The sequence below is a fragment of the Protopterus annectens genome, chromosome 2.part0 (genome assembly GCF_019279795.1).
Source record: "Protopterus annectens isolate FY-2018-M chromosome 2.part0, PAN1.0, whole genome shotgun sequence".
NCBI lineage: Eukaryota > Metazoa > Chordata > Ceratodontiformes > Protopteridae > Protopterus > Protopterus annectens.
This window is the reverse complement of record NC_056728.1, coordinates 1,126,743,644-1,126,759,818: the sequence shown is the minus strand read 5'-3', so window position 1 is coordinate 1,126,759,818 and position 16,175 is coordinate 1,126,743,644. Positions and strand designations below refer to the sequence as shown.

The window sequence follows — 16,175 nt, the reverse complement described above, 5'->3', positions numbered from 1 at the left end:
AGCATAACCATACCTCTCAAATCTCCAGTTTTCCTCAATACATAATGAATTTTATTGCTAGCACTCTTCTACAAATTCCTCCTGATTTGATTTCTTCTTTATGCATTTTCTGACTGAGGTGCAGATAGTGTTCATAATACAATCCTTGCTATTTAAATATAACTATAAAAATCACTCCAGCAGTAGCAGTTGCCATAACTATAAAAATCACTCCAGCAGTAGCAGTTGCCAAATAACAAAATTAATCAAACACCAGCAAAGAACTGTAATAAAATAAAAAAGTTTATTATGATCACAGTAAGAAGTTACTGTGATTATAATAAACTTCTTTTTATTTTATTACAGCACTTTTTCAGCTTTTATTTATTAATATGCTATAAAACAATTTTGCCCGCTAGTTGTGAGGACATTCCAAAACAGGGTGTGATGATGTGAAGTATTGCCAACTACACCAGGAGACGTAGGGCAGTGGATGTGTAACATATGCCAGCATAGCTAGCTGGAGTTTTATAAAGAATTATATGTCATTTGTATGTCACACTGATTTGTGCAGGTGCTTGTGTGAAAACATATTTTTATAGCTGCTTGTGATAAAAATGTACCAACAGTGGGTCCTGCTGGACAGAAAAGAAATACACCTGTATGTCAGATTATATTTTAACTATTGAAATGAATATATTGTAACAGAGGATACTGGAAGAGAAGAGGTTAATCTCAGTCCAGCTAACTTTGAAAAATAGTCTAAAATTAAATTACCTGGTTTAGGCCATAAAAATTGTATCTTTCAGTTCTGTTTGCAGCCAGAGACAAAATGTCTGTGAAAACCAGGACTAGGAATCCTATTGTATTGTCCTTATGGTGAATTAATTGCTACCCTGGAAGGGTGGAAGTTTTTTAAATGGTTGTATAGCTTCCAGATGCTATAACACATCTTAGCAAAGCTCTATGTGTATGTATTATGACACATATGTGCTAGATTCTGGTTTGGTTTCTAGTAAAGGGGGTAGTGTGAGAACCAGAGTCAAATGACCAGATGTATGTAATGTCATTCTGTAATCTAGCACTGAAATGATGCTTTAATACTAAATGAGACAGAAGTGTCAGGGCAGTCTGTTTGTGAAATCTGACAAAGAAGGAACACTCTCCCACTTTTTCTTGCCTTGTTCTAGTAAGTGAACTAGGAGACAGTAATTCTTTAGATCAGTCTGGAAAATACAGTAAGATTAGTTAAGTATTGTTTTTCTTTATCTGTGTGAATCTTTCCATTGGTGTTATTTTTAATATTTCCTGTGATTGAAACTCTGGTGTTTATTCTAAATACATATTTAGTATTTTTATGTTCTTTTATTATTTAGGTTCATAGGTTCATACTAGGCTATCTGCCCTAGGGCATTTATAAGCCTAGCCAGAGTATGTTTGGCTTTCGCCACCCATTTTAAATTAATTTTGCTATGCCCTTTTTCGAGGTTAGTATACTGTGCCTCTGTCTAACAGTGACACAGAAGTGATACGCAGGGTAAACGTATGATCTCCCATCCACTCATCAAGATTCCTCTTGAAGAGAGTCAATGAGGGACTCTGCCTAACCTGGACTGGGATTTTATTCCAGAGTGAAGGGAGCCTCTGGGTTATGAATCTGTCCCTCCAGCATGTCCTATTTATTTCAGTGCTGAGGTTCAAGTCTCTCGAGCGCGTAGCTCGATGGGAATTGGATTTTCTGAGGTGCAGCATGTCCATTAATTCCGGGTTGGACATGGCTTTATACGTCAGGCACAGATCACCTCTGAGCAGGCAGTATGCCACTGAGTAGAGCTGGAGTTTCTTTAACCGGGCAGCATATGGCATCTGTTTGAGCCCTTTGATCCTCTTGGTGAGGTACTTTTGGGGTCTTTCCAGTTGCTGCAGGTGTCTGGTAAGGTACATCCCAAAATGGGCATTGTACTCAATTATGGGCCTGATGAGGGATGAGTAAAGAGGCACGATGACCTTCATGATTAGGTGGGCTACATAAAATGTTTTTCTAACCACTTTGGCCACGTGGTTGTCAAATGAGAGATTGCTATCAACTTGGGTCCCCAGGTCCCTAATTACTTCTTCTGTACTTAATGGATTACCACCTATGTGGTAATTTGTGGGCACTTTGTTTTTGCCAAAGGGGATGACTATACACTTTTTGGCATGTAGCTTGAGGCCATGGCTCTGGCACCAGTTGTCTGTTTCTATGAGGCCCTTTTGGAGGATGCTTGTGTGGGCTGGAGAGTCGATTATGGTGCCCAGTTTGCAGTCATCTGCGAACTTGGTCAGCCACAGTCCTTCCGTGTTGGCCTGTACCTCCGAGAAATATATACCGAACAAGAGAGGTCCCAGGACTGAGTCTTGTGGGATGCCACTTGTAACTGGTTTGGAGTCTGACATGGTTCCAGCAATTCTAACCATGTGGGTTCTGTCCTTGAGCCAGTTTGCAACCCATCTAGTGACTTAGGGGTTTATATTTAAGCTGGTGAGCTTATCTATAATGCCCGAGTGGGTTTTGTATTGAAGGCTTTTGCGAGGTCCAGGTAGGCTGTGTGGACCACCTTCCCTTCGTCAGTGGCCTTAGTGACTGTTTCAAAGAAGTCGACCAGGTTTAAGAGGCAAGATCTGCCCTTAACAAAGCCAAACTGGGTAGGATCCAGTTTCTGTAGGTCCCCAATATCTTTATTTATGACGTCCATGATGATCCTTTCCATAGCTTTGCAGACCAAGCTAGTCAGGCTTATGGGGCGATAGTTTCCAGGGTCCGTTGAGGCACCATCTTTGTGGAGAGGGACAACTGTTGCTGTACGCCACTCTTTGGGTACATATCCTGTAGTAAGGCTGAGATTGAACAGTAGTTTTATGTTTGGGTTTAGCTCTTCTTGGAGTTCATGTAGGACGCAGCCCGGGACACCGTCTGGTCCCATTGATCCTGTGTTTTTTGCTTTGGAGAGGGCGGCTCTTACCTGAGCATCTGAGATGTCAGGCGGGGCAGCACTCTGCTGGGATAGATATTTGCCCTTTTGGTGGGGAGGGGGTGAGAAGTTTCCTAACAGTTTCTGCATTTATATTGTTTTTCTATCATGATTGTTCCTTTTAGTAATTAATTTAGAATAGCAAAATGCATGATTTCTATCATGCATATTACATCTGTAGTGATTGACTAAAATGAAGATTTTTCTGTTTGCTTATGAATGATGTAACTGGCACATTTTTACAGATGCAAAAGTAACTTAGCTCTAGCTAAGATGGCAGCGCCCTGTGTGGCTGTAGCTACTCTGGCTTCCGAAGTGCGCTTCATGTTTTTGTGTGGTTTCTGGCAGTTTGTCATCCATTTCTAAGCCGTTTGGATGGTTGGGTGTGCGTTGTCTGCAGCTGTGGTGTTTTTTTCTGCTTGGTCTGGTGGATTTGCCTTGATTTTGGGGATTATTTGTTTTTTTCGTTGATTGTTGAGCTGACCGTGGTCATTTTGGATTTTCATAGGTAGTGGTTGCACCGAGTGCAGGTATCAGAGTCTGACCTGTGGATTTTTGGACTCTGTTGGTTCTGTTGGGTTGAGGGACTAGTGATGTTGCTTGTGTTGGAGGATGGAGTTGGTGATCTCGGTGAGGATGGTGTGGAATGAGAAGTTTGCTGTAGCCACTGTAATCGTTCAGGCCACTCAGGTGGTAGCAGTTGCACCGAGTGTAGGTAGTGGGATTTGGAGTGAATCTGAGATGATGGACTGGGACGTGGGACATTGTTGGTGTTTGAGATGGAGCTGGCGACAGTGTGGATGGTGAGGATGGCTGCGGTAACTGCAATCGACACAGGGATGGCAGAGCATGGTTATTGCAGCTTTGATGCCTTTGGGTGGCTTAGATTCTGTTGTTGCTGTTATGTGTATTGTTTATGTGTACATTTGCATATGAGCTTAGAGAAACATAATTTCGTTCAGCTGTGCACTTTGCTGTATGGTATGAATGACAATAAAATTTACTTTGACTTCGACTTAACAGCAACTCATAAGCTGCATACATTTTCTCTAACAGAACATTAACTCTTGGATGACCTACCCTCCTGTAAAGCGAAACAAGAGTCAAGTATGCTGATCTAAAATAACAGGTAAACAGTACAACAACAGATGCCCTCTCTGTATGTAACATTACTAGATGGCTCAACAGACAGATATTTGCTTTTACTTGCCTTTGATTGCCAGCAACATCAACACACTAGGCACATGTATTAATGTTTTAATACAGACATTGCAATGCAGCATCAGTAGATACTGTGCTCCTGTAACACTCTCTTTGGATGGGGCACTAAACAGGTGTCCCAACTGCCAAAGTTGGAGATAGTTCAAATGTACGTTAATGATCACATTGCAGCTGAAGAGAAGAGTAGGGATTTTCCTCTCTTGCTCTCTTGTCCTGGATAAATGTCCTCGGATCTATCTATCTATATATATATATATATGTATGGGTTCACTACTAAATATTGAAATACCACAATCCTAACACTCTGAATACAGACACCCAGAATCTCAAGATTGTGGAATCTTGAAGTAAAAAAAAAAAAAAAAACCATAAAACACAAAACCATCATTAATAATGTTTTTACAGGGGGGCAAGCCCCACTGCACCCCCCCCCACACCCCCTGTAACTTAAATATACCAACTCTGAGATTGCGCTACAGTAGAGAGAATGGCAATGTTCCTGTTCCACTCTGTATGGCAATCTCCTTACACAGTTTTCGAGATTCCGCAATCTCGAAATTCTGGGTGTCGGTATTCAGAGTCTCAGGATTGTGGTATTTCGATATTTAGTAGTGAACCTATATATATATATATATATATATATATATATATATATATATAAACTTCTAGTTTGTCATTAAATACAGGCCACACATTCAATTAGTGGGATCTACTCAGTCTATATATATATATATATATATATATATATATATATATATATGTATGTGTGTGTATAACCAATTATGATCCTTCCTGTCATAGGTAAATACTAGACAATTGGTCTGCAGACCGTTTCAAGCCTAGCCAAAGAACCCTATTCAGAATTTCCCTCTAGCCTCAAGGATGGCTAGATAAGATTCACATGTAGTGCTGATAAAAATGAAGCTACAAATTTTAATTAATAAAACGGGCCTGCATGCAACAGGACAACTGACTACATAACCCTCCTGTAATGCAATACAAAAGTTAAGTACACTGATCCAAAATAGAAGGTAAACACTACAACAACAGTCAGACGCCTTCCGATAGGAGATGAATGTGATGTTTTTTTGGAGTTTTCGTTAAAATGTTACTACTGCCACCCTTTAAAAAAAACAATACCACAGTAGTATCACATAGTACTGTGTTTGTGTGAGTGTGCGCATACTGGGGGTTCTACGTTATCTGATATCTATAGATAACCAAATTAAATTAATAGCTGTTTGTATTTCCTGGTTTCAACGAGGTCTACCAATAAACAAAATTAAAATCAATAAAATTAATTAGTAACTGACTGGAATGTCGTTTTGCTTGATTGGAATTTCCTTTTGTTGGGACATAAAACGGAGCTTAAAATGTAGTATAAATAAGGACCCAAGTTTAACTTGAACACTTTCTCTGGTTATAACTGTGCAGCATGAGAACTACCCACATCATATTATGGGAGCTGAATATGATGTTTAGAATTCTGAAAGTGTGACATGGATGGGATGGGCCAGTGGGCGGGATTGAGAAATGCTCACACCTCTCAGTAAAAAGGCACAAGCTGGACAGCTCCCATAACTTAGCAGCATCGGACGTTTCGCAGTTCAGATTTTTAGTTTTTGCAGCTACTACGATTTGAAGAACTTTCGAAGTGGAAAAAAAGCAGTATGCTATACTGCTGGGGTGACAATACAAATGGGCAGCTAGGGTTGGAGCAGGTCACGACACTAGCGTCAACTCCCACCAAGTGGGATTATTTCCAAAGAAAACAATTACGTGCAGTGGGTTGTGGAGAAAGGCACACATTATTCCTGAGCAGTGATGGACTAGTGTTCTCCTGCGGTGCCAATGAGCAGGGACAATGTGGCAGGAGGGATGCTACGCGCATAGGTAAGCAAGAACATTAAGTTACTACTTCACCATTCTGTACAGCAACTATAATGCATTCCGGTACCGTAGCAGATGTTTCTTACCTTATCAGTTTGTGTGAATTAGTATCTCACGTTTTAAGTATCGAAATAATTAGACTCTAATTATTGGAGTGCAGTATTTAAACTGTAGTTTCTACGTCTGCTTAACGTGTTTGCTCCCTGAGTACCTGTACAGCGTACTCCTCCAATGTTCAGAGTTTTGCCTCATACACTTTGTTTGTCCCTCATAAAATTATTTTTTCTGTCAAATCACTAAGTATTGACGTCACTAAATAATGACACACATTTGTTTCAGAGTTTATATCCTTTAGAAAAGTGCATGGTAATACAAATCCTGTTATTCTAGCAACTTTCTAAATTTATAAAAGCAACATTTAAAATATTTCCCTGTTTTGGGCCTTTGTCCCTCATTATTTAGGTTTTGCCTAGTTTTCTTGTATTAAGTGGTAAGCCGTACATCTACAATCGCGTCATAGTCTTACCTTTTCTGCCAAACAAGTCTGAATTCCCTGGTTTCGGTTTCTGCTCCGTGGCCTGGTAAGTTGTAAATGGGACGGATGTTGGTTTCGTTTACTGAAGACAACGTCACTCTTTTCAGCACCAAACCCATATAGCACAGGCGTACATCATAATGTGGAAGCTTCGTTATTTGGGGTCTTAGGTCCGTGTTCTTCGCAGTTCCACGTTGAAAGGGTTCTGTCACACATTCGTTACTCAGTGCTATATATCTATTTTTTTAAACTGATAGCAATATTAAATAGCACTGAATCACATCAATCCATCAACATAACGTTTTATGTGTGTAAAGTAATGGAGTGTAACCATCCTGCTAACTTCCTAGCTGAAGTTGTCAGTAAGCTGTTAGTGTACCCCATCTTGGACATTTGTTACACACGATGAGGGATGTTGGGTTGGGAGCTGAGAGTTATAACCAAGCCTGACGTGCATACATAAATATGGGGGTGTGAGAAGACTGGTTCCGAGGGCAACTATCACAGGGGCGGTGAGGGGGAGTGGGGCTCGCTTCGAGAGCTGTACTCTTATTTCATATCTTCATTGGGTAGTTTCGTGGTTTTGTTTGGAAAATTTTTCCTGGTGTATCTTCCCACCTGTACCCCAAACATCTGATGATGACGGTTACAACGGAAGTTAGGTTTTGTGTGTTTTGTAAACAATAATTGTTTTCCTTATTCCTACCTGACCTCCCAGTCTTCCTCCCACATATTCACTATTTGGAGATACGGGACCTTTAACTCTTTCGTGTCCAGAGTTAAACTGTCATTAACGATCCCGGGTTTAACTGCTTTGGGTAAATTGTCTTTTAACAGACTCTGCCCTTACTTTTAACATTTCCTATCTGGACTCGCGCATTGTAAAATAATTTGGGATGTGGAAAAACACTTGGCTAACGTACGTACACCTCTGATTTAGGGCTGTTGCTCTACTTTTTAACATCCGAGTCTTGCTTCTCGTGGACCACAGTATTGTATAAAGTTAGATGTCTTAAGTGTGCATACAAAGTTCACTATTACATGCAGTATCTGGAAGACCATTTGCTCTGATAGCTTACAGTGGACAGAGGCTTAGAACGCATTTGCTTCCCAGGACGTACCCTTAAAGCCTAAAGATGAAATTTGCTTTTGAGTTTTGAAGTTCTTAAATACATTTCTGAATTTTGCTTAAGACTCTCTTGTTTCATTGGCAATGTTATTCAGGGGGATGGCTTATCAAGTTTCTGTCAAAATATCGTTAAGTTGTGAGAACGGTATGAGAATATACGAGGTGGGACTCACCTTTGTATTTTCAGTAGTTGCCATTTTTATGCAATTTTAACACGCAGTTATAATGGCACCTCTAATGTACTAGATTAATGCTAGTGCAATTTTAACGTTTTATCCTTAGGGTTACCACCTGTCCCATTTTGCGAGGGACAGCCCCTCTTTGGCCAGTTGTGTCCTGACAAAAAAAATTGTAAAAATGGCAAATGTCCTGAGATTTTAGGACAAAATTATTTCTTATTTTATGTAATAGTTGCATAAAACAGTTATTCTGTATCTGAAATACCTAAATGTTATAAGAAACAGAATAAGCAACTAAAATGCTACAAGAATAAGCTTTTATGTAGGCAAAAAAGTTAAGTTCTGTCCTTTTTACTGGCCATGGGTATGTGTCGGCCTGTAAAATGTGATGTTTGTACCAAAAATGCCCCACTTTGGCCATTTGAAAAGGTGGCAACCCTATTTATCCTGAAGTATAATTTTACAGCTACTGTGCAGTGATCTCCTTTCATGATGGTGTACAATGGCAGTACAGCAGGCCATACAGTGGGGTTGCTTATATAGCATATTATGTATGTACATATGCTATTTACGTATTGGCATCTGTATTTTTTCCCTTGCTGGGAAAAGACCAGTTACAGAGTGGATCCACAGAGAAGAGCTCTCATAGTATGTTAAAAAATGCAAAGCATAGAATACAGCAATGTAAAGTGCAATAGCACATACAAAAAAAAAAAAACTAAAAAAAAACAAAAAACTAGACGGCATATCTGCATTATCACAGATATCTGCACACAAGTGCAATATTTGCTTATCTTACAATCACATTTTTGTAATGGAAATTTGCAAGCTGAAACCAAACAAGTCATGTTTCTACTGTTATGTGTAATTCTACTGAAGAGGGCAAGTAATGCTGGTCCTTAGATGAACTGCAGCCCTAGGTAAAGGGCACAGTGGAATAATCCACAAGTTTCTGACAGCAGGTTAGCTAACTGCATATAGACCATAGTTTATCTGATGTTGTCAGCCTCCATGTGTAATATTACAGCAGAATCTTCGGGCCTCTTGTACGTCATAAATTACTTGGGGACTCCCTGTACAAATGTGCGCCTGCTACAGTGTAACAGAAGCAGAAAGCTCTCCCCAGAGTAAAGTTCAGACACATGGTTGCACACATGCAGAAAATAAATAAGATCTAGTTTACTCCAGTGCTGTTTGTACTAATTTTGCAATCAGGTACACATCTTCAGGGACTGCTATCCTTTCTGCATTTAGCATGGTGATTATTAGTAATAATAATAAAAACAATGTGACTATTAAGTATGCAATCTTACTTGCTTGGACATTCTCAGGAAGGCTAGTCTCTCAATTTAATATAAGCTGCTATGGACTTTTCTCAGAACAAAATGCTGTTACGAGTACTATCTGTTACTCTGCCTGATTATACATGTGCACTATTCTGTCACCCCAAGTCAGGATATGAGGGGCTGGAGAGAGTGGTCTGGCAGAAAGGTGATGTCTGATAGTACATCTTACAGCAGCTTAGCCTGCATTACAGTGGCATACACAATAGTACTGAGCTTCATTCACATGCACTGGCCCATGTTTTTGTAGATAGTGGTAAGCACAGAAAATCATAGCAAAAGAATGGGAAAAAAAATATCTTCTGAAACTCTAGCAGATACGTGAATTTGCAAAAATACGAGACTGTAACCTCACTAGAAAGGATTGATGCATCATTGCACTTATTTTCCTTTACAATCAAACCCATGTTGTTATTAGCATAATGAAGTTGGGATAACCTAACATATTTTGAGCTTTTTTGATAAACAAAGGAAGGTTAAATGTGGCATTTCACCCATCAGGGTTGCAGTGGATCTAACTATAAGTTTATTTTTCCTTTTGTACACCGGCAGTTTTTTCAAGAATGCTTTTAGTAATTGCAGCAGATGTAGCCACAGGGGAATATTCCAAGAGCACAATCCTCCAACAGTATGTTTTATAATGTGATGCTTATCAGAAATGTGTTGGTAATCTTATTCTTGCTTGGGTCATGTAACAACCATAATGTGCCAAAGACTAATGGACAGTTGTTACAGTGCCTGTATTGCATGTATGAAGCTGTTCATATGTTGCTTATTTACTAGGGACACGTGCCTTCTTCCATTTTTTTTTTTTTTTTCACCTTTTCCATCCAGGCCTCTAATAAAGGTCAGCCTTTACATATGAAGCAATGTGGACACGTGTTCAGTGATACTATACTGCTAACCTCAAAACATGTTATATAAATTTAAAACCTGGCTTTCCTCACTGGTCATTAGATTACTCATGACTCATCCCTTGTGGAAGATGTGTAGATCAGTACTTGGGGGGGGGGGGGGTGTCCTATTGCATACTTCAGGTGTCCAGAATTTTGCAAAACATCCCAGATTTTTGTCTATTTTTTTCTCATGTCCCTCATAAAAGTTTTGATTTTTTTTTTTCCAGTAAATCGCTGAGGATTACAGTCACTCAATAATGCCGAGCATTAGAGCTTCTACTTCTTATTGTTTAAAAAGTCCATGTTAATGCAAAACTTGTACTGTTAATGTCTTTAATGAATGGGAGTATTATGTAAACATTGTTCCTGGTTTTGGGAATTTGCTCCCCCCAATTTTTTCTTGAGTTATTGAGCAAAAAAATTGATGGGTATACCCTACTTGAAGTTTGAGACACAACAGTATGAATCCTGAAACTGCAGAAGTAATAGATGGAATTCACCAGAAATACAGCGACTTTCAAATGTTACTGTTAACTCATTAAAGGCACTTTTTGCACTCCGCCAAGCCTCTGTGACCCTCCTATCCCTCTTACTTGTATATAGTAACTCCAAGATCTCTGTACCTTAAAAGTAGGAATTTCCTGAGATACCGCCGTTTCAGACTTCATATCTGTTATGCCCTAATCACACCAACATTTCTGCAGTTTTGGGGATCACATTTATAGTCCTTGAACTTACGCTAAAGTACTCATCCAGAGTAAGCTGTATTAGTCACATGTAACTGGAAATCAGCAGGACTTAAAACAACAGTTTGTTCACATCACAGCCTGCACAATCAAAGTTCCAACTCTTGCTCGCAAAAAGTAAGCCTGCATCATCTGTAATATTTTAATTTCTTGTACTTTTCTAGTTATGCGTGTAAGTACTTATCCATGTCTTTGCTGCTGCTGTTGTCATTTACTGGCGGACGGTTGGTTGCTGACTGGATAGCAGGCATGAGACTGCTGGGGTGCGGATGGATATTGGGGTATCACTCTTGAATGAAATTTCACTCTCACAGATTGAATCATGAATGAGTTGCATATGCCACTATGCAATAGATGTGTCGGTGAAATAACATAAAGAGATCTTAGACTGTTGGTTTGCTAGGCTGCTGTCACAGTGCGCTACTGCTTGCCTGCTCTACTTGGCATTCTGTCCTCTTTCACAAAACATATGCCTGTGGACTGAACAACAAGTGCCACTCTTGCAGTGCGAAATGTATTAAGCTATCTCACCATTTAATTTCTCCAAGATTTCTGGGTTTATAATACCATGATGGGAATATATCCCATTACTAAGTCATAGCACAATTGGAGAGCATGAAATTAATATTGTCTCCATCTTTGATGATGGCCAAAAGTGCTCTTCAAAGCACCCACGATGTGCCCAGAATTGACTCCTCCTGCAATTCATACGTTGTTACGTGTATTGGTAGCATATCTAAATAAGACTAAATTCTCTTTTATTAGACGCATTACTTCTACTGGAACCATCTAGGTATCCTTCTTCCACATTGCTGTCAATTCTGATTGCAAATCCAGGTATTTTATGACACTGTGTCTCTGCAAGTAAGACACTGTAATCACTGGGTGTAACAATTTCAATGATCAATGCTACTTTTGTCATCTTTTTCATGAACTACTATATCTGATTTTGTCTCATCCCATGTGAGAAGTTTCTTCATTCTCTCTAGTGCTTTTTGGTTCTTGTTTCCAAGGCTTCTCAGCTACTTTATTATTGTAGAATTTGCACAATCCCAATGCAGCAGTCTTGCCACGTTATTATGCCTTTCAGTATACAGGCGTTCTGCCTTTGGTGTATTGCACCCAGCAACAAGATATTAATCCGTTTCCAATTCTGCAATTCTTTTTTACAGAGTCTGCATTTGTCTGTTTATCCCACATGTTCAATGGACTTTATAAACCATGTACATAGTCAATTATCCTGGGCTGCCTTTATTAACCTTTCATCTTTTGGTTTCAAATCTCCTCTCCTTAACCATTCTTGCATCAAATACTGACCAACATGAGATTGTTCAGGAGATCTCTGTACTTGAGCCTCAATATTTATTTATTTATTAATTTATTTGACATTTGTTCACAGGGAAAGTCCACTTGGTTTCAAATCTCCTCTCCTTAACCATTCTTGCATCAAATACTGACCAACATGAGATTGTTCAGGAGATCTCTGTACTTGAGCCTCAATATTTATTTATTTATTAATTTATTTGACATTTGTTCACAGGGAAAGTCCACTGGGTCAGAAATCCATTTTCAGTGAAGGCTTGGGGAGAAAAGCTCCACACAAAAATGTTCTTATACAGAGACTCTTAAAATATAAAATAGACAATGAATATAGACTTTGTAAAAATGACATTAATTATAACTATGTGTCATACAATACATCACGAAAAAGTCCACGAGTATTGCAGGTTACAATAGTTATGTCTCTTCCACATTTCTTTCATTCTCTTCTTATTTTCCTTTTTTGTTTGGCATGTTCAGTTTCTACCTGAGTTTTTGTCTCCTGGATTGATTCTCATTCCCTCTTGATAATGGTATGCTTCTGCTAAACTAAGCAGTGAAGTCATCTTAGACTTCCCTTATGTTTTAAAACTTTCACTGTGAGGTCAGCACAGGTATGTATGCAGTTTCATGACTGCAGATCTATATATATATATCAGCATAAACATTTTTTGTCCATCTGATCCAAAACCCCTTTTGAGGCCAATCAGTCACCCTAAAACTGTAAGTTAGAACAGGAAGAGCAAATTGGTTTATAGCTTGGACTTTTGTTTCTTGATGTCAGGACTGTGTTCAATGTTTATTTTAGTGTTCTAAAGCATTCCTTATGAAGTTTTGTTCCCATTTGATCATGTTTTATTGCTGATCCTTCATAACTTCCAAAATATTTATACACTCCCTCCTGCTCAAGTTCCTTTATATCACATTTCTGTCCAAGAATAATTTTTTCTTGGTGTTGCAGCTTTCTTGTTTTAAACGTTGCTTTTGCACATTTATCTAGACCAAATTACATTCTTATCATCTGAGAAAATTTTAACCACTTAAAGTGATGATTTGAACTCCTCATCTGATGAACTATATAGTTTAAGTGAAACACAGAAAGTAATTGAGAAATTTTTAAACTTGGTTGTTTTCTGGGAGCCAAATTGTAACCATGGCCTAATCTGTTAAGTAGACATCTTAATGGGTTAAGGGCAAGACACAAAAGCAGTGATGACAGAATGGCCCTGAACTATCCTCTTTTGATTTGTAATCTCTAGGATAATAATTTGCCCTTTGTCATGGCTTAAATGCAGAGTGATTTGCCACTGTTTTTTGGTTACTGTAATGTAATGTAATCAATATATTGAATAACTTGTACATCTGAAAATCCTTTATCCATAAATGTGGGGTTCTGTGAAATACTTTTTTGGAATCTATCCATGCCATACTTGGATTCTACCCCTTTTTTACAATTCTCTAGTATGTCTTTATTTAGCAACAAGTGATCTTTTTGTTTCCTACGACTTCCTTTTGTTCTTTTGCTATAACTTGAGTTTTTTTCTAAATGACTAAAAACTCCATTGACATCAATTCCAATTTATAGTTTGTACATTGCTGGAAGACAAGTTATTGGCCTATAGTTTTACGATGGCTTGTAGGCTAAATCTTCATGTAAAGCATATTGCTACTTTAGCCAAAAGTTAGGCACTGCATCTGGGCTTGGGGTTTTCCAGTTATGAGCTTTTCTTAACTTTGTTTTAGTTTCTCTGTTCATTACTTCATCCCACTTCGTATGCTCAATGTCCAAACTTCTTAAGTTTCTGTTAATTTTTCTTTCCATTCAGCATCTTTATGTTCTACGTGGTCTTCATAAATATTTCTCAAAGATGTATGTATCTTTTTTGTGGTCTGTGGTTCCTTTTGTTTTATTTCCCAGTTCTCTATGAAATGTTTTTGGGTCATCAATGAATTGCTTATTTTGTACTCCTCTTATATTTATCTGCATGTCTGTTTTTCTGCCTGTGCAGATTATCTTTAGTTTAGTTTATTTGCAATGGTGTGTAACAGATCCTGGTCTGTTTTGATACTGTGCGTAGTTTTTACCACACCTATCTTTCTAAACATTTTTGTTTCCTTTTTTATATTTTTCTAACAGTAACACTTAACTGAATTATAGTTTTCTCTATTTGATGCTTCCATGGTGGCATTTTATTTCTTCCCTTCCTTTCTCTTATTGCTGTATGTTTTTATTTAGTTAACATTTGTTGACTGGGAAAGTCCGACTAGGAACAGAGCCTATTTTCAGAGGAGGCCCAGGGAGAAATGCCCCAGATGGTAAGACTTTATCTGTTATTAATTCAGCCTCACAGTAATGTATCATATTTACTTCTGTTATATCACATTCATTTCTTTTATCACATTCATTTCTTTTAATAGTCCTGATTTACTGTTTTTATCATTTTCTTCTAATCTTCCCGTGAGCAATCTACAGAAAGTTCCAGAACATCGTCCTGTGACATAGCCTTTCTTCAAACGCATCCTGTCATCTGCTGCTTCGTTATGTGGGAATTCATTGGCCCATCACTACTCATCATTGCCTTTGCCAGAATTGCCACTGCGTCCTGCACCTTCCCTTGTACAATTTCAACTGAAGTTTTGTACTGATTTCCTACAGAAGGCTCCAGAGCATCATCCTATATCAAATCTTCAGATACCTCCCACTCCACCTATTTTCTTAGTTTGGGGACTCCTTGCTCCATCATGCTGTGACATTACCTGTGTTAGGTTTTATACACTAAATCCTTCAGTTCACAGGTAACCAGTCTTGTTTTTCTACCTGTTTTCTTATTTTTTGTATTATGACATTTTCCATATCTGGATACCTTTTCCTATATTTCTCTTCAAAAAGCTTTGAAGTTGCTGTTTTATTGATTAGTTTGGTTTCTCATTTGCATAATGCACCATATCCATTCTTTTTTACTTTTCCTTTTGTACTTCCTCTGTCACTTTTTCCAAGTGGTCCAAAGTTTCTTTGTCTGTGTAATGTTTTGAATGGGTCTCTTGTATTAATGAATGCAAATTTGCATTTTAAGCTTTCTGAAAGTTTTTCTTGTGCAAGCATTTTTCTTGATTTCTCTCTTAATCTAGATGAATATCTTCTATCTGGGAATTTTGGACTTCTTGCACAATAGTAACAATACATAATTTTTTCCTTATCCTCAATCTATCATCTCTGTGGCTCTTGGCCTTTTCAGGGTTTTTGTGTTTTTTTGTGGATTACTATTTCCTTCTGCAACATGGAGGCAATCTTCCCTCGAGCCTGGCCTAGCACGATTGTAGATTCTTTCCAGCCCTGGCACCACTGCATACACTAAGATTGGACACTTTTTTTTTTTTTTTTTTTTTAATCTTGGGACTTGTGCACCTAGCTGTCTTTTTTTTTTGTGTTTTAACTTTTCCTTCTTTCCATGATACATGCTATATAAAATGTGTGTTTATATATCAGTGTCTTGCTGAGAATCTCTGGAAACTGGGTCCATCGCACCAAAGTACTCCTCAAGACTTGAGGATGAATTCAGTTCTAACAATACTACTCTTCTTCTTTTCTTGCTGGTTTCATCATCTCTCCAGTTAGACTCCTATCTCACTGGAATGGGTAAGCTGATGTTGGCCACTCACTCCTACTCCTCTTGTGGCTGGGCCAGGAGTTGAACCCAGGATATCTATGCTGTAGTCAGGTCTTTATCATTTCACACAATGCATGTGGCTTCCTTGCATGTTTGCAGAAGCCTGCCTTTTGACACTGTGGCTTGATGATGGGGAATGGAAGTAAAGTACTTGATCCCATTTTTTGTAAATCTTCAGAACTCTTATGAGGTAAACTCTGGCCCATTATTACTACAGATCTATTTTGGCAGACTGTTAATGGAGAACATTGTCTTTAA

The 16,175-nt window shown here is 38.5% G+C and overlaps 1 protein-coding gene across 1 annotated transcript in view; it reads left to right on the top strand.

Annotated features, from left to right (window-relative positions):
* The first annotated feature begins 5,757 nt into the window (after positions 1–5,757).
* The window catches only part of LOC122793371 (probable E3 ubiquitin-protein ligase HERC6), a 962,939-nt gene continuing 952,521 nt past the window's right edge, over positions 5,758–16,175 (top strand). The window contains exon 1 of the mRNA XM_044061322.1: positions 5,758–6,104. Within this exon, the coding sequence (XP_043917257.1) occupies positions 5,882–6,104 (223 nt within the window). The 5' untranslated portion in view covers positions 5,758–5,881. The remainder of the gene's footprint in view (positions 6,105–16,175) is intronic.